Source organism: Gymnodraco acuticeps, unplaced genomic scaffold, assembly GCF_902827175.1.
Source record: "Gymnodraco acuticeps unplaced genomic scaffold, fGymAcu1.1, whole genome shotgun sequence".
Taxonomy (NCBI): Eukaryota; Metazoa; Chordata; class Actinopteri; order Perciformes; family Bathydraconidae; genus Gymnodraco; species Gymnodraco acuticeps.
The window spans coordinates 2,894,774-2,914,381 of NW_022989755.1; the positions used below are offsets into that span (position 1 = coordinate 2,894,774).

The following is a 19,608-nucleotide window of genomic DNA, read 5'->3' on the forward strand; positions in this document are numbered from 1 at the left end:
ACTGGTCATCTATCTGTATACTGTATGAGTGCATAGTTAATCCACCTGTCTGTTATTAGGGAGGGTTGCCTTCATGCAAGGTATTTGAGTGTGTGTGTGTGTGTGTGTGTGCGCGCGTGCATGAGTGTGTGTGCGCATTTGCGTGTGTGCACAGTCTGAGAGGAACTGATAGCAGAACTGCATGGTGGGCTAAAAACGAGGTGCAGGGGAATTGCAGTGTGCTATCTCCAGAATGACAGGGCTGCCATGATTGAGGCTTGCTACACTAGGATTTAGATACACCAGCATTTTTCTCCCTTTCGTTCTCTCTAGCCATCCATCCCTCACTCTATGCCACTCCCTTTCCTTGTCTCTCTTTCTACCCCTCTACCTCTTTCTCTTCCATTTTGTGTCGCCCATCTCAATGAGTCTCTGCGTCTCCCTTTATGTATTCCTTCTTCTCTCAAAACCCTTTCTTTGCGTCTTTCCCCTTTTTCTCTACCCTGCATCTTTTCCACCCTGCTCCTTCCATCAGGTGCCGTATAATATAGGCTCCCCTGATGTGCTCCCAGCCTCCATCCGCCATTTTGATTCAGTACAGCTGTCCATGATAATGTACTGTTCACTCAATCACTCTCTCTCTCTCCCTCGCCCCCCTTCCCCATCACTCTTCCCCTCTCCCTCCGAAACGCACATGCACGGACACATTTGCTATAGCCCCTGTAACACGGGGTTGCCATGGAAATGAGAAATTAGTGTGTGAAATGTTGAGGAGGAAAGACAAAGACATATGACACACAGACACTCGCCTTACGCACACAAACACACAGATAAATCCAAGTGATGTGTGTTTGATCGGAGCAGTTGCAGCTGGTCCCAGTAGCAGCTACCACCAGATCAGTGTTCCTCTCTTTCTCTCCCCCTCACTCCCTCCCTCCCCACATGCTGCTTTATTCATTATAAAACTGGTTTAATGACAGCCTGCAAAGTCCAATGCCAATCATCCTCCATCTTACATCCTTTTTCCTGTTCCCACTATAGCCTCCATACTAGGTCCTCGGTTATTTTGTAAACCACTTCCTACGCCCCCTCCCCCTTCCTTTATTCCTGCTCCCCTCTCTATCTTGTCCTTTCCTTTAGTAACTTAATTCAATCAGATAATCTCAGTAAGATCAAGATCTGTTTTCCAAGGGAGAGCAGAGAAAAAGAAAAACATTTTCAGCCAGATAAGGCTGCAACCAAAGATTACTATCAGTATTTAAACTGTTAATCGTTTTTTCAATTGCTCGATTAATTGTGAAGTCTATGAAATGTCAGGATATAGTGAACAAAATGCCCATCACAATTGACCAGAACACCAAATTACAGGCCAAAATCCTTGTATTCAATTTACAATGTTATAAATATAAGAAAATAAGAGAATATCAAAACCTCATATAGCAGATGATTGAGCTTTGAAATGTCTGGTATTTTTTTTTAATTAAAAACAACTTTCTCAATCAATTAATCTTAAGGGTGTTGTCAGTAAATCATCTGTCAAATTACCAATCCTGATTTAACAGTTCCAGTCAGACCTTGCATACATACATATAACCACAAGACCAATGTATAGGAAAACACTGTTCAAGGTTAAAAAACATAAAAAGTCAAACAACCAACAATAAATCAATACCAAGAAGAAATCTACAAAACAAAAATTAGATCATGAATATCTTGAAAGAAGCCTTTTTCCTTTCCTTTACTTGCAAAGTGCCATTAATATCAAGAGCATTGAATCATTTTTACAGTCAGACTTAACCATGCAACCACACATCAAGCTCACAAAAAACATTAGCTAACAACTATAGTCAAGTTAATATATATATATAAACAGTATTCTAATAGTACTTAAAAATCTCCCAAGGAAAATAAATATTCTAGCTTGAGAAATGTCCTTTCCTCTGCCCTCCTTTTCCTTTCTCTGTATTCCTTCATCGTCCTGTTTCCCTGCGTTGATCGACAGTGCTCTCCACAGGATGAAGTGTGACATGTGGTGTGTATGTCAGTGTCTGTCTCACTGTTTACTCTGAGCTAATACTGACTCACTCCATTAATCTGAGCTACAACAGATCCACTCCAACCTGCCCACTTGAGAGTGTTTCAGCTCGTGTGTGTGGGTGCGTTTAGTTATGTCCGTATGCTCTGAATACATGCGTTCGCGACACATGTTCATCATTGTGTTTGTGTCATCCAATATACATTTGTGTGCTTGTACGAGCGTTGTTGTTGCGGGCCAGAGCTTCCAGATCGATGCAGATGCTTTATGTGCTCCTGTCTGCTCTAATGACATGTCTGTAAATTAGCAACAGAATAGTGGAGCACCGCACTGGAACCTAATGGCACCTCTGTAAATTACCGCGAGAATGCTGCCGGACGGCTGTGTGTGTTCTCATTGTGAACAACTTGGCTCCCGCACCCTCTCTCCGCCACCTCATCTACATTTGTCTACTTGTGTGTGTCAGTGGGATTGTGTAAATGTGTGAGCATTTGTGGCTTTTCTTTCTGTATGTGTGTGTGTGTGTGTCTGTGTGTCCCTCCTCCTCCTCCCCGCTCTCGCTCCTCAGTAAAGACTAGCCCGAGGCCCTGAGTTGGTAATAGCTTTTCTGACAGCAACACACCAATATTTACAGAGACCAGCACCCAGCCACACCCCCGCACATTTCATACACACATAAGGAGCATATACTTGTCCGCACACATTCACGTGTTGGAACGTAAGCTGCACACATTTTCTTTACACACACACCCTTAATTAACATGCTGGGAGGGAAGAAATCACACTCACCAGGGGGAGCTCACACACATGCTGGCATACAACTTGTTGTTTCTCACTCATACCGAATATTGGCATTCACACGTCGGGGTTTTTTCATAGCGAAGAAAGACAATTGGCGGCGACAATTGCTCTTTGAATTGTGATTTATTCTTCACTTTTTCCTCATTATTCTCTCCATGTTATATTCACTTGAGTGCCGCCAATTCCATTTTAACACCATTCTCTGTGCCTCTCACTACCTTAATAACCTATTACACTTCAGACTCTTCATTAGGTGGCAACCCACCACCCCCCACCCACTCCCTCTCCGAGTGTCTGTCTTGCTCCAGCCTGACCTAGTGTGTGTGTAGAATTCTCCCCTCTGTTCTCTTCATTATCGTCAACTAAAAGTCGGTGGTTACGCCAGAGGCTCCACTGAGCGGAGAAAAAGAGGCCAACGAGATGAGCGGAGAGGAATGTTTGCGTGAAGCTTAAAGGGAGTTGTGAGAGATACAGGGATGGTGTTGAGAAGAAAGCTAGAGCGGATGCGGAGGAAGGTTTATGCTTTGGAGGGGGATGGGTGTGAAGGAGACGGATAATGTCGCCCCTGCTTGTGTATGCCGGCACAATACTACGATCATTTTCTCCGCAGATGTGTGTGTAGGTGTGCATATTTATTCCTCTGCTGGCTTGCGTTTATGGCTGTGAGTAGGTGTGAGAGAGTAGATAAGAGAGTGTGAGCTTAAGGATGATGGATTGCAAAACCTTGGTCTCGTGTCCTTGGGGGTCAGTGAGGGTGTGCAAGGTAAGTCGCCATTGGCTGCTTGTTATTCTGAATTCTAATTGGACAATTCTGCTCGCTTCGCCTGCCGCACTGCTCACAGGCTGCTGTTTCCATCTTCACCTTCTCCAAACCTTCCTAACCATTTGCAAACGTAGACACACACACTCTGGCTTTTGATGAATATCACGGATTGAGCCATGTTGTCAAACAAGACCACATCACTTCAGACTGCCAGCACAGCTGTTCTCTCAAAAGGGAGGATGGCAGGTTTTATAACGAGTTTGGAACAATACAGACTCACGACTGTCTCTCTCTCAGCCACACTGTTTAATCTCCAACCCACATGAGTGATCAAAGCTTGTTTACACACCACTCCATGTACGATTAGAGGTATGGAAGGAAGTGTCTCTTCCAAGTGCTGGCGTCAGTGAGGCTTTGCTTGACAATAACAACGTTTTTCTCGTCATCTTGAACAAAAAGTTTTATGTTGCACATCCAAAATCAAATTTTACCAGGCAGAGCTTTGTTTTACTCGCTGAACAACCTCCATGTTATCATCTTTGAGCATATTGTGAAGAGTGGTGTGGAAAGAAGCGATGTAGCTTGGGATTTGTAGTAATCATTGTGATAATGTTTAACAAAAGTCCACACTTCTCTTTTCTTCCTCCCTCCCTCTTCCACCTTTCTGACCCAGCTCGAGAGGATTACGTTGCAACCTTCAAGGGCTCCGAGTTCTTCTGCTACGACCTTTCGCCCAACCCCATCCAGTCGAGCAGCGATGAAATCACGCTTTCCTTCAAGACTCTGCAGCGCAACGGCCTGATGCTGCACACCGGCAAGTCGGCCGACTACGTCAACCTAGCTCTGAAGAACGGGGCTGTGTCACTCGTCATCAACCTCGGCTCCGGGGCCTTCGAGGCCTTAGTGGAGCCCGTCAACGGCAAGTTCAACGACAACTCCTGGCACGACGTCAAGGTCACCCGCAACCTGAGACAGGTAACCAGACAACAGGAGGTGGAGGAGAGAGAGACCGAGCGATCAGGAGGAGAAGCGAGGAGATATGAGAGTAGTTACCATATTGTTAACCTTGAGGAAGACAGACTTGAAGGGTCTTAGGGAGGGACAAAAACATGGTAGATTAACGAATGGATGGAAGCTTGACTGGATTTCAGTTAGTGATTAAATGATTAGAGATCAATATAAATTAATTGGCAGCAGTTAAAATCCTTTTATTAAGCCAAAATGCCCAACATTTGCTTGTTTTAGCTTGTCAATTGTGAGGATTTACTGTTTTATTTATTGTAAATTAAATATATTTTGGTTTTTGAAAGACTTAACAAGTATTTTAATACATCACCTTGAGCTCTGGCAAACTGATGGGCATTTTTGATTATTTTTCAAAATGTTATAGACGATCATTTGTTTATTTGTAGATATAATTGTTAACTGAAAAGTGATTGACAGTGGCAGTGTTTATTTTTAAATCCATGTTGAATAGTTTCAGTGTGTGTTTGACTTTGGTGAACCACAGTGACTGCTGCAGATGTTTCAGGGGCAGCAGAAAAGACCTTAGTCCGCAGCAGGAAACTAATCAATGTAGAAGCTACGGTCAGTGGTCTGTTGTCCATCTGCAGTGATGCTGTGGTAGGAAGAAAATACCTGAGGTTTTGGTCTTAGTTTACAGTGGGTTAACCACCAGCCCAGCACTGCTTTCAGCTCTAGGTGAGTGCTTTTTCAATTGTGTGTGTATGTGCGCGTGTGTGTGCGTGTGCGCGTGTGTGTGTCTGTGAGCGAATGAGAGACAGAGTGAACTAGAGAACGTCGAGGGTCACTAGCACTCAAGTGCTTGTAACCCACATGTGCCCTGCCTCTACCGTTTGCCTGTTTGTATTACTAACTTTACTAACTTTACTAACCTGCTAGTGAAACTAACCACCATCCATGGAATGATTCATACTACTAACCTAACCTGTGCCCTTCTCCTAGCGAAACCGCTCCAACCAACCTTCTAACCTCACCAGAGGCCTTCTAGCTTTCCTTTTTTTCTTCCCGAAAGTTGTTCTGTTCACAGTTTTTTGCTTTCCTTTCTCCCCCTTTCCTACAAAGCACTCAGGCATTGGACACGCTATGGTAAACAAACTCCATTGTTCGGTAGATATCATTCTAATTGTTTCTTAGTTTGGGTTTGCCCCGTGTCTATTTCCTTTTGAACCATAGACAAAACTAAACCAATAAAAGGATAAATGCGGTTGGTAATCTTTTACGCTTAAAAAAGCCCCGCCCCCCTCCCCCCTCCTTGCCAACCACTTCTTTTTCTTTATATTCCTTCCCCCGCCCGCCCCCCCCCCCCCCCCCCCCCCCCCTTCTCTACCGTTTTTGTCACCCCATCAATCTGTGACTGACATGTAGACGTGTACTGATTGGCTCATCTTTAACCTGCACGCAAATGGCGAGCCCACCTTCCTGCATGGCGTGACTCAGAAACCCTTCCCCTCTCTGATTGATCCATAAATGGATAGAGAGGTCCCTCCCCCCCCCCCTCTTTTCTTCTTTGGATTTTACATCCTCCACTCTACCACAGCATGTTCTTCATAGTGCTTCTGATTCATCATGTCCTCGGTATGATTTCCCTACATACTGTGTCCTCTTTTCCAGTGGTTGCATGCAGAGAGAGGAACACGCCGCATGCTTTATGTGTGTGTGCGTCTGTGTGGAATGAGCCGTAACCCATCTAACACCTGTGCGTGTGTGTACATTAATATGTGTGTGTTCGTCCATGTGTCATATCATTCAAACTTGCTGATCTAATAAACCCCACCCCCCAAACCACAAACTAACTAACACCATGATCACAACTCACCCTAACAACACAACAACATAACATCATCACAACTACTAACAGCATTGACATCATTAACCCTAACCTCAGTAACCCAACACAGCTTGGCCTGATACAAGTAGCACTACTGTGGCTGCAAACAGTGCAACAACTAACAACTACTAACAAGTAAATAGTACTAACACCTACTACAAAGCACGAAGAAGCCTGCGGAGACTTTACTAACACCTGCCTGGCTGGGCAACTTTGTCCGGCAATGATAAGTGAGAGAGAACTTACATTAGTGGTAAAGTAAAGTGCTCACAATCTTTATGGGCAGTTGAACATGGTCAGTAATGTACTGTAGGACATCAGGGTGATAACATAACATACCACTAACTGTGACTTAAGTGTGACAGGGTTGGGAACCAGTGCTAGCTAAAAGCCCCATACAGGCTGTTATACAGCAGAATAGGCTGGTTAATTTATAAGAACACTAGCGTCAGGTCCACTTAAGTGGGGCATTAAGGGAAGCTGTTGTTAGTGTATTAGGAGGTACATCTGCATCTCCTGCTTGAGGCAGAGATATAAGGAGGGACACTAATAATGTAAAAGTTGAATTAGCGGACATAGAAGATGTGGTTAGCCCGTTAATGCAACACTGCAGACATTGTGTCTTTTTGTCGGTTTTGTAAAGTCAGAACAATGCAGGGACAGAGTAGCTGATTGGCTTTGTAGTTTGTGTGAAGAGTCACAGTCTGAAGCTTTGACTATCAGTGAATCTGTATGAATAACACACCTAGTTATCATTCTGCACAATAGACTTAGACAGGCAGAAGCAGTCAGACCAAGTAGTCTGAATCCATTCATAGTGCACAAGTGGTAGATGAAGCTTCAGAGTATATAACTAAAAGTGGCATTTGGAAACATATTTCTAATGTACCAGCAAAGGCGAGAGGCAGCACGACTCATTTACACCCCACAGATAGCACTGATCCACACCAAAACAAAGTCCTGACAGCACAACTAGCCAATACCCCAAACCAATCAGGCCTTCTCCCAAGCACAATGCATACACACTGGTTACCAGAGTAACGGGGGCTAATTTGGCTGGTCAGCGCCTAACTAGCACTTAGCGCTGCTATTTGGTGTGAGTATATAGCGTGTCCTTTCCCTGTGCTTTGTTGTGTAGGTGACCATCTCTGTGGACGGCATCCTGACCACCACTGGCTACACCCAGGAGGATTACACCATGCTGGGCTCCGACGACTTCTTCTACGTGGGGGGGAGCCCCAGCACTGCTGACCTGCCTGGTTCTCCAGTCAGCAATAACTTCATGGGCTGTCTCAAAGAGGTGGGATGTATGCATGAATCACCTATGTGTGTAGTATATAACACGTTTGACATGCTCTTACTATTGATATGACATGGTATTAACCCATTTGTGCATGAGACTATTATTATTATTATTATTATTATCATAAGGAACAATGCCACATCTCCTGTTCTGATTGGTCAAACTTAATTAAATCTGCCACAGACATAATTTGGGCAAGTATTGGTGCAATTCTGTGTTTATGTGATGTCTTCCATTTGATTATTTTGTGCATACGTGTGCCTATCTTTGATTTAATACTTGATTGTGCTCCTTGTAACGTCTGAACCAGCTTCTTTCTTATCATAACATAATCTTGTCTTTGGGCTCATGGGACTACTGTTTTCTTTAAGAAAGATATAATGAAACATTCATAAGAAACAGTAGTCCCATGTTCCCAAACAATAAATATAGTTTAATTAAACAAAGTCACTCTTCAGACAAACGTTTTGACCGATTTTGAATATATTTTCTGATTTGCGCTTAGGCAAGCCCAGAGAACATGTTTACTGAAGTAAATTCAATTGGCACAATTGGGTTAATGAGATAATTTTTTCAGTATCAAGATGTTTGCATAAACACAAATAAAATAGCCCAATTGCTTTGTATTAAACAAAACATGTAAGTAATGTAACGACTTATAAGTAATGCTTGTTTATAACTACAATTTGCGAAGAATGATTAATTTAGACTTAATTAAAGGAGAATTTTATCTCCACATAATAATTTCTTCACAATATAATTTGACTGAATATTAAACAATACAAACAATTATACACTCTACAATTACAAGCTGCACAGCTTAATGTATACATCTAGGTTTTCAGAAGCGCACACACACAGAAAATGCTGCCATTTGGCAGACTCATACAAACATTCCCAGACACACACAAACACACACACCCTTCCCAGCATCAGAGAGAATCAGTGATGAGTGTCGTTGAGGGAGTAGATACAGCACTAAGCGCTAAAATGCTAATTAGCTACGCCACAGAGACGCTCCATCCATCCGCTGTGCTTGAAATGGGCCGCACCACACACTGCAAAAACCAAAACTCACATGACAAACGGACGAAAACACACATTTACACACATAATCGCAAACTTAGGTTGTTGTGTGCATGCACGAATATACCCACCAAAACACACACAGACAGAAATAGTCGAGCAGAAATAAATATACAGATGCATATACAGCACCTGAAACACATAACCCCTAAATACATCCTAACATCCATTATATTCACACCATGTCTGAGTTTCTCTTTCATTCGAACAGACTCACACAGAGGCATAAACAAACAAGCAAACAAGCCGACAGATGACGTGCCAAACAGAGAGCTATCTGTATCGGTGGTGAATGCGCTCTGTGTTGCTTCATTATGACTGATGGCGTTTAAACGAGGCTGCCGCTGTCAGAGTGAACCCTCCACTGGCACATTTACATATTTAATACGATGATATGATCATCCGTGTGAGCAAATTAAGATGTATGCAGTGAATCACACACATGAACGATCACGGCTGCAACCATTTTGTGCATTTGATGCGGGTGCCCGCACGCTAACACCGTTTTGCACACTTGCAGCACTTTTATTGCAGAACCACCCTCCCTTGCCCTACGCACTACGCACAACAAAAGTGCATGATAAACAAGAACAGAGGTAAAAAAAAAGTCATACGGAGGAATATTTTTCTTAATATTACTGAGATGCTCACAAGTCAAAAAAGAGGTCTGGATAAATAAAGCAGAGCCTGTGTGCTTGTCTCTCTCAACATCAAAATGCTCAGCACTAGCAGGCTCTTTTTACACTCATGCTGCTCAGCCAGAGAGCGTTCTGTGTAAGGGAAGAGAAAGAGTGAAACAGAGAAGGAAAGAAGAGAGAAAGTAAAGGCAATCTTTCAAGTGGCGGGGAAAAATGTGTTATCAAAAGATGAGTGGCTCGCTGCTCTTAAGGTTGTCACTTTCATAAAAAAAGAACAGAACATTTATACGTTTCCCGACTTAAATATTAATGGATGTCTGGCCATATATAAAGTGCCTTGTTCCCTCTTTATCTTTTCAGCATTCTCTTCTTTTTTTGACCTCTGGAAAGGTCAATCAAAGCGTATTTTTGCTAGCTTCAATTAAACAAAGATTACAATAGTCAAATTCTGTGCTGCAATATTTACACTGTAGGGTTCATCTATTGACCAGAGGTGAAGAAAAAGTCTTCATCCTGAATATCTTATCGTTTTATTTGTCCCGCTCCAGGTGGTGTACAAGAACAACGACGTACGGTTGGAGCTGTCGAAACTGGCTAAACAGGGAGACCCAAAGATGAAGGTATGTACTTTCAACACAATGTACAACTTAAGCAGACACATTATCCTCTTATACAGAGACATCTTTTTTTTCAGAAGCTCCTGAAAGGCACTGTGGGACTTATACTGTATTAATTTTAAGAAAATGGTATTATATGTTTGGCAGGTTGTCATGTTCACAGCTTGAAAAAAACTGGCTTTATTCCCAGGCTACAAAGGAACCATTTTGATCCTGATGTTCACAAGACATCAGTTTAACAACCCAGCTTTAAATGCTTAAACCCCTTAACTGTCTTTTCTGGTCCCAGGTTAGTGGGGTGGTGTCCTTTAAGTGTGAGAGTGTGGCTACGCTGGACCCCGTGACCTTTGACACCCCTGAGTCTTTCGTGGCACTGAGCAAGTGGTCAGCGAAGAAGGCGGGATCCATCTCGTTCGACTTCAGGACCACAGAGCCAAACGGGTTGATGCTTTTCAGCCACGGCAAACCCCGACAGCAGGAACGCAAAGACCCACGCACGCCTCCTACACTCAAGGTGAAAATATTATACAGTATATATTTTTTTAAAACACACCGTCTAAATCTACACCATTGACATAGTGAGGCTTTGCTTTTAGCTAAATGCTGATGTTTACCAGGTATTACTTTTAAAATGTTCATAATTCGTAAGAGTCTTACTATGCCAACTATCACTATAATCACAAATGGTTATGCAGGTATCTTCAACAATCTATTAACTAATAAAAAATGTGATTTATGTGTACATGGATCAAATTAATGAATCATAAATGTTTTTAGGATACAACTCCTGGGAACCATAAAAATATGTACAATTATAAATGATTGCCCATTATTGTTAAATGTGGCTGTTAAAATCCAAGCTGGCTGTCAGACATTTTGCTTTTCATCCTCCTCTTCTAGAAACCACTGAATTCCTGATTGTCCCTGTTACAACTCTAAAGAGTCCTTAACTTCCCATTCCCTTGATGTCTAATATAGTTTTTAAACTATTTACTTTTCTTCACTTAATTTGGCATTCAACAAAGAACCTGAATGTAAATGGTTAAACCGGAGCCCATTGCCTTATTGTAACTTGCAGCTATAATTAGCATTTTTATTGCCAGCCATCAACATCCCTGCTTTTGACAGAATACTAATACTGTGTCTTGTTCACTTGCAGGTGGATTTTTTCGCCATTGAAATGCTGGACGGGCACTTGTACTTGCTGCTGGACATGGGCTCAGGAACCACCAAGACCAGGGCAATGGACAGAAAGGTCAACGACGGAGAGTGGTATCATGTGGACTTCCAGAGGGACGGACGCTCAGGTACTTTCACCGCTCTAACCCTGACTGCGGCGTGCGATAAGGAGGGGGGGGAGGATAGCGCGTTGGTGAGAGCAAGGCCATTCGGATGCTGTCTGTATTTAAATCTAACTGGGTTGTAAGGGTGCTGTGTAGGCAAAAATCTATATAAAATTGCTCTGTCCATTTTTATAATATGTTTATATAATCACCAATATACTGAGACTAATTATAGCAATTGGCAGCATCTGTCTTTCTGTAGTCAACTTAAAGTTTTGAAAAGTTCTGACCACTTTTGACATAAAACCTATGCTTAACGTGGGGGGATGCGTTAAACATACTCATACAATGTCTTCTGTTGTCTCTTCCTATATGTGTTTGATCTCAGTTCTGACATGCAGTACAATCACAGGATTTAGTTTGTTGTCCTAACACAATATAATGATAGTTGTTATGCCAGTATTAATTACAATCTAGAAACCCAGAGTAGAGGCTGCCAATCTTCTCTATTGGGACCTCATTTGTTCACTTTAACTGTCCTAATGTCTAAATAATAACGTTTTAATGATTTATTTGTTAGAAAATGTTGGACATAGCACTTTTAAATCAGCATGTTCTTAAAGGAGCTTACTGTGGCCTGTGTAGTTTTTATATTTCCATTTCTTCTGATTATAGAAGTAAGTAGGAGTACTAGGGATGATGATGATGATGATGAGGATAAAGATTATAATGGTAGTCATTATGGTGGTGGTGGTGGTGGTGATTGTGATGAGGATGTTCGCAATGAAGGTCATAACTATTACTGATGTTGTTTTTATGCCTCGCTGTGGCTCCAGGAACCATCTCGGTGAACAGTGTGAGGACAGCGTACACGGCCCCGGGAGACAGTGAGATCCTGGATCTGGACGAGACTTTGTACCTCGGGGGGCTACCTGAAGAGCGCGCTGGACTCATCTTCCCTACAGAGGTGTGTGTGTGTGTGTGTGTGTTTGTGTGTGCTGTTGTAATTTACCCTCAAAGTTTCTGCTTCTAGCTTCTGAAAAGGTGGAGTTGAATGCTTTTAGTCTTACAAGACCCACCTCTTTTCCCTCGCTTTCGAGTCAATTTAAGCTATGTTTTATCGATTGTTATGCTTTTATTTGTCTGTCCATAGCCCTTACAGTATGTGCCTTTTATCTATTCTAATGTATGCCTTTGTATCTATTCTTATGTGTGCCTTTTATCTATTATTGTAATATTATATTTTATTATAATGTTATGTCTGCTGTGAAGCACTTCGGTGAAACCCTCTGTTTTTAATATGTGCTATATAAATAAAGTGGATTGGATTGGATTACATTATGGTGAATTGAGTATATTGAGTTGTTGATGTTATCTTGAACTCACGAAAATGATGATATGCATATTTGTACTCTCTTCAATAATTGTATTAAACACAAATTTAAAGCATCTATTTAATTTAGTGAATAATCGCCCAAATATTTAGTAACGAAAAAAGTGATCCAGTCAGTGGTGTTAGCTTCCTTGACCCTGCTTATTAAATGTAAATCCTTTCATGACATATCTTTACAAATCAGATTAGATTATATTACATCATTTAGATTGGAGTAGTCATTGGTTGCAAGCCTTTCAAATATATTTTGTTAACCTTTTGTCACTAACAATACTTAGACTCAAAGAGATATAAAAAAACAAAATTTAAATAATAAATATAAAAGTCGCCATTTAAATAAAGTAGCTCAAAGTTCAGATAAGTGTTAGCTTTCTATTTCATAATTTCACTGTTTAAGGAAGATATGAGGAAAAGCTCAATAGGGGATTTTTAGAGTAATTTCAGACTAATTTATACTTATTAATCTTAAAAATGTGTGTGAGGGTGAACGTGTGTACTTTATAAGCCAAAAAATAGCTGGAATTTTCAACTTTTTAACTGTGCTTTGAACACGCTTTTTTAAAACTAAACATACAGCAGTTCCTCACTAAATATTGCCAGATGTGGTCAAATTTCTTCTTGTGAAAAACCTCAACCCCTGGCGTCCTCCCTCCTCAGGTGTGGACGGCTCTGTTGAACTACGGTTACGTGGGCTGCATCAGAGATCTGTTTGTGGACGGGCAGAGTAAAGACATCCGGAGGTTGGCCGAGGCCCAGAGGGCGGTGGGGGTGAAGCCCTCGTGCTCCAGAGAGCAGCCCAAACAGTGCATGTCCAACCCCTGTCAGCACAACGGCATCTGCAGGGAGGGCTGGAACCGCTACGTGTGCGACTGCTCCGGGACGGGGTACCTGGGACGCTCCTGCGAGAGAGGTGAGAATGACGCGGTGAAGAGGATGAGAATAACACTGTGGCAGCCTGTACTGTAATTTGGCAACAATTCTAATGCCACATTTTCACTGGCTAATTCCAGTCACCAAACAGCAAGGTTTTGTGGAAAAAGTCATAATACGTCACGATGCAAAAGGCAGTCATACTGACATTGTCATTTACTTTTTGGTTTGAGAACACTGAGTGATGTCACAGAGATGAGTGACAGAAGACAGATTGTATGGCGTGGAAAGTTTAATGTCAGAAATAACATCCATCAATCACTTAAGATATATTTTTAAATCACCAGTTATATCGGGAGATTAACCTTTAAATAATTACACATTTAAGCAAGACTTTTTTCCTTTTAAAGGTCTATCCTAACAAATCACATCACCTTGATAGTACTTACTCTGATGTGCGCTCAAGAAGTACCATCTTAAAGATTTATGGCACATAAAAATGTGGCTAAACTGTCCAAATGAAAAGCCTTGCAGATTGAGTTCAGGTGAATTTACCCTCCTCTTCCTCCCTGGTGATGGAGAATAGGAAGGTACAAAATAAAAAGAGGATGGAATGTAGGAAGTAGGTGGTGATAGAAAAATAATGTCAGGAAGAAAATGAGTCTGTTTGCAAAACAACAAAAGACAATAACCTTTTATGTTTATCTTTTATTAAAAGCAAAGCGTAAAAGTGAGGGTAGTAAGTTGCAGACAGGGGAAGGAGAAGATGAAAAGGGGGTGAAGGAGAAGAGGAGGATGCAGAGCTGCAGACAGGACTATTGGACTTCTATGGATGTAGGGAGTGGGAATCGATGGGAGAGGAAATGTGCAGGGAGCAGGAGCTGTGACACAGGAGGGTGGAAGCACCGGTCCTGAACCGCCATATGACAGCAGGTGAGGAGGAATGGGAGATGGGAGTAGAAAATCCGACAGAGAGAGAGAGTTATGAGAAAAGGTATGAATTCAGGGCGAGGGAGAGAAGTGGAAAGTGGGAAAGATTGGCAGAGGGACTGATAGAGGCTTGTTGAAAGAAGCGAAGATGGAGTCAGACAAGAAGAAGAGAAGAAATGCTGTTTGTGCTACAACTGCTGACGCGTCTCAAGTGATGTACAATCATCTTACAGGAGATATGGGCACACACGTACACTTTCTGCAAGGGGTTGATATGAAAATGTTTTATTTCTGAGGACAAACCACCGCAGTGTAGGTTTATCGTGGCGATGCACTGCCTCTCCTTCTCTTAGCTCCGTCTCCCTTTCCTCTATGTCTTTTTTCATCCCTCTCTGTGTGCACTGAGGGGTCACTAACTGGTGGTTCAGTGGATTAAAGGAAGCACAGATGGAGAAGCAGATGGAGAGAGTGATTGGCCGTGTTTACGCCTTCTACCTGCGGTTTCTGCCTCCCTTTTTCTCCCTCCCTCATTCTCTCACTCTCGCCTTTGTTCCCACTCTCTCTTCTTTAATGAACAAAGATGGTCGCCACGCTCTGGCTCCAAGATGAATTTTTATTTTGTAGAGCAGTCACACACATATTTCTAGCGACACATTTGCACACCCCTTAACACATTTCAGCTCTTTCCTCCTGCTCACTAGCTGTTCACGCTTCATTTGTTTTGTGCTGTCCTGCTTTATGTATGAAAGCCAACTCCTGGCAGGAAGAGAACACAATAGATACAATGTTAAGAATTTTATCTTAACTCTTCAAAGGGTTTGGTCTTAATTTGTCACCACCAAAAGGCCAATATATTTCTATAATCTTTCAAAACGCATTTTTACAATGTTTTTAAAACCCAGTATAATCAAATCTTCATATTTTGACCCTCCTTTCTAAGTCAATCTACAGCTGGAATGAACAAAACTTCTTAACGTTTTTATTTAATTTAGCTCTCAAACAACTCACCTTTTGGATTGATGAACAAAAATAAAAAATACAATAAGGAAAGTCAAAATTACAAGATACTCAGTCAAAAATTATCAGTCAAAATTATAAGCTCATAAATCTAAATGATTGAATTAAAAGTAAGAAATAACTGTTTTGAATAATAACATATGGAGTTGAGTAACACAGGGAGGGGAGGTAATAATATATTGTCATTGTCTTTATTTAAACGGAGTCATTACCAACAAAAACATTCATAATATCGTATTATCTTACTTATTCAGTTTGAAAGGCAGATCTGGTGTGAGCTACAGGTGTCAGAAAATGTGACGGATTGCAACACAGCTTATTTTTTTTGGCATTAATGGGCTTCCATACTTTCTTCTCACCAACCCCCCTGCTCTATTTTCCTGTTTGTGAGTCAGGTGCTGCGGTGAGGAAAATTTAGTCAGCTGTCTCCCTTATCGGAAATGTGTGTGTGTGTGTGTGTGTGTGTGTGTGTGTGTGTGTGTGTGTGTGTGTGTGTGTGTGTGGTGTGTGTGTGTGTGTGTGTGTGTGTGTGTGTGTGTGTGTGTGTGTGTGTGTGTGTGTGTGTGTGTGTGTGTGTGTGTGTGTGTGTGTGTGTGTGTGTGTGTGTGTGTGTGTGTGTGTGTTGGAGTGTGCTTGGGCGGGTATATGTGTGTCTGCTAGTCATGTTATCTGTGATATAACAGGCCAACCACCTCCTTTTTTCCTCAAGTTAATGAGGGTTAATTTGCATTTTAGCCAAGAGCTCTTCTCCCTTTCCCCCCTCCTTTCTATCTGTCTTGCTCTGTCCCTATTTTCTCTCCCCCTGCTCTCACTTTACTAAACCCTCCTCTGTTCACACTTAAATTCACTCACTTATTCTGACATGCACGCACACACACATACGCACACTATCTCCCTCTTTCCCTCCTTCTCAGCTCATCAGTATTCATGAGGCCTCCCTCTCTTCCTGTTCTCTTGTTTTTGCCTTTGCTCTAACCGTCTCCCACGGAAACAGGGAGAGCAAAAGGGAGAGAAAGCAAAGGAGGAATGCAATAGAGAGATATAAGAAGAAGGGAAGAAGAACGAGAGATAGAGACACAGAGAGTGTGTTTAGCTGTGTATGTAATTGGCCAATAAAAAACAGGGTTCTCAGAGGTAAACAGTTTAGCGGTTGGGGATTGGCCCCAGCAGGTAGCATGGAGAGAAGATTATAAATATGTAAATGAGTATGCAAAAGACATTAAAGCGGGATCACCTGAGCCTGTTACATTATGACTCCAGGGTCTGGGATGTCAGCGGCGGAGGCTAACACACTCACCGCCATGCATTCTGATTCAACCGGCCAACCAGCTGCAGCTATTTTTACATCCCCTTTCGTGAGGGAGTGATGATGAATTAAGTGATGGAGTAATTTTGAAGCTGCTTTTGAGTTTGAACATGACGTGGCCGGCGGGGGAACAAGGGAGTGTAAGCACACTGCAACATACTTTGTCATGTTTTAAATCTGATTCACTCAACGTCAAATGTCCTTTGTCTCCTCCCACCTTGTGTGTTTTCTCCCTGTCAATCTGTTACTGTTTCTTTTGAATGTGTCCACCCACCTCACTCTTCTCCATCACCGTCTCCCTCTGCCTTCCTCTGCCTTCTTCCTCTCTCACTCGTTTCTTGTCCCCCCCCCCCCCCGTCTTGCACAGATGCGACTATCCTGTCGTACGACGGCAGTAAGTTTATGAAGGTGCAGTTGCCTGTGGCGATGCACACCGAGGCGGAGGACGTCTCGCTACGCTTTCGCTCCCAGCGGGCCTACGGGGTTCTCATGGCAACCACATCCCGTAACTCCGCAGACACCCTTCGTCTGGAGCTGGATGGGGGCCGTGTCCGACTCACTGTCAACCTAGGTACACACACGTGCACACAAACATGTACAATCTCATTGTTTTGATTTCCACACAGAGGAATGCAGCTAAAACTGGCCTCTTGGCTTTTTCTTGCATAGGAATGTCATTAAATGTTGATAAATAATATATTGTCCCTTGTGAGTAGCACTCTTCTTGATAAGTCATTCAGATAATTATGTTGCAAATATCTTGTATTCAAGGATTTCACAGGTTTTTCTGCAGTAACATTTTAAAATGTGTATGGACTTAATGGTGTATATAAAGCCTTATAAAGAATACACACAAACACAATAAACAGTTAAAGGTTAGCAGTATTGTTTTTGTGTTGAACAGAGGGTCAAGCCTAAAGCTGCATTCTCTGCTCACTCCCAGTGGACCTGTGCATCCCTTCAACAATCAATACAAAGACTCACAAACCACACACACACACACACTTAAATAATACACCCCACACTTAATTGCGACTTTTAAACACTCTTCCGACCAGCCAAGCACTTTCACATGAGTTCAAACACACTCTCATGCTAACACACACATACACTAACAGAGGGGTGCATGTGTTGGTCTCTGGTTGTCTGCAGCCACGTCTCTTCTGTGGTTGACGCCACTCGACACACCAATGCATCATGGGTAAAAAAAAAAGCCCTCTAATAGTGGGGCTAAATCTTCCGACCATTCACGGAGATTTGTGCTCTGGATGGGCGACAAAAATTATGGGATGTGTTCGATGTCATCAGACAAACTGACACACATGACCCATCTCAGTCTCCTGGTGCTTTTGATTGGTGACTGAAACTGTCGCTCAGGCCAGAGCAGCCAATGAGCACGCTGCTCGTGCTGGGACACACCGCTCTCCTTGTAATATGTAACAGTCTAATTTTCACACTTTATTGGCTCTAAAATTGCGTTTTGCAACTCCATTTTGTAAGAAAATACACAGTCAAGCTTGAGGTCTTGTGACAAAGGAGAGTGTGTGTTTTCTCAGCAGTTTGTATATAATGCGTGGCGTGCAGGGTGTGTCGATGTGTGCGTCCCCAGGGCGTGGGGAACATGTGTATGTGTGCAGCATTAACCCTCTGCTCTGCTCTCCCTCCAGACTGTATCAGGATAAACTGTACAGCCAGTAAGTGATCCTCCATCTCACCTAACCCCCCCCTTCCTTTTCCTCCTGAGTGTGCGTGACAATGTGTGTGTTTTTTGTTAATGTGTCTGTCTGACCATTTTTCACCCACTCTGTGTTTTTAGTCCATCTGATCATAATCCGTTATTCAACATGTCTTTGTACCCTGTGTGTGTGCATATATGTGTGTGTGTGTGTGTGTGTGTGTGTGTGTGTGTGTGTGTGTGTGTGTGTGTGTGTGTGTGTGTGTGTGTGTGTGTGTGTGTGTGTGTGTGTGTGTGTGTGTGTGTGTGTGTGTGTGTGTGTGTGTGTGTGTGCATATATGTGTGTGTGCGTGAGTGTGTGTTGGACAGGCGGAGGTGCACATATGCGTGTTTGTGCATGTTCAGCTACACCACAGGAGTGGAGCGATTTTTGCTGAGGGCCAGGGTTTTCCAGGTCGGCCATTTTAGCAAAAAAGGATAGACGGAAGAGAGGATGGTGGGGGAGGAAGGGAGGGGGGAGGGAAAAAAAGAAGAGAAGGAGAGAAGCTAAAGATGAGGTGTTCAGGTAAAATTAGGTACGTTGGGAAGCGTAGCTGCTGGATGAATGTAACTTAGAGCTGCGGGGTAATTACTTCTCCTTCATGCTAGAGACAAAAGACATGTTATCGCTCTGTTTCTCCCCAACGCACCTTCATCCCAACGGCTGTCTGGTTGCTTTCTTTGTTTGCTTGTTGTTTTCTTTCTCAACTGTACATGAGGGACTTTGGGGTAATGTTTCATTTAGAGTATTTAGGGTGTGCTTGTGTGTGAGTGCCTTTGCATTTTGTATTCTCTTCATTGCCCATCTGTGTGTGTGTGTGTGTGTGTGTGTGTTTGTTTAGGTGTGTTATCCTGTGTGAGAACGAGTGTGTATGATTTCTGTTCATGCTGCTGTGAGTGGAGCTGAATCCCTGATGAAGTTTAATTCCCTCACGTGGAGTTTCTCTCTGTCACGACCACAGAGAAAGCGAGGGAGAGGGAGGGAGAGAGACGAATGCTCTGTGGCGGCAAAGAGGTGGTGA

At 42.6% G+C, this 19,608-nt stretch overlaps 1 protein-coding gene across 19 annotated transcripts in view; it reads left to right on the forward strand.

Moving 5' to 3' along the window:
* nrxn1a (neurexin 1a) overlaps positions 1-19,608 on the forward strand; it is a 57,796-nt gene that overhangs the window by 16,667 nt on the left and 21,521 nt on the right. For 8 of the 19 annotated variants that reach the window (XM_034212891.1, XM_034212824.1, XM_034212818.1 and 5 more), the window contains 10 exons: positions 4,252-4,553; positions 5,664-5,687; positions 7,568-7,729; positions 10,005-10,076; positions 10,363-10,587; positions 11,233-11,380; positions 12,193-12,323; positions 13,407-13,659; positions 17,240-17,443; positions 18,540-18,566. In XM_034212891.1, the coding sequence (XP_034068782.1) occupies positions 4,252-4,553; positions 5,664-5,687; positions 7,568-7,729; positions 10,005-10,076; positions 10,363-10,587; positions 11,233-11,380; positions 12,193-12,323; positions 13,407-13,659; positions 17,240-17,443; positions 18,540-18,566 (1,548 nt within the window). The remainder of the gene's footprint in view (positions 1-4,251; positions 4,554-5,663; positions 5,688-7,567; positions 7,730-10,004; positions 10,077-10,362; positions 10,588-11,232; positions 11,381-12,192; positions 12,324-13,406; positions 13,660-17,239; positions 17,444-18,539; positions 18,567-19,608) is intronic. The other 11 variants (XM_034212898.1, XM_034212942.1, XM_034212855.1 and 8 more) reach the window with 3 other exon arrangements.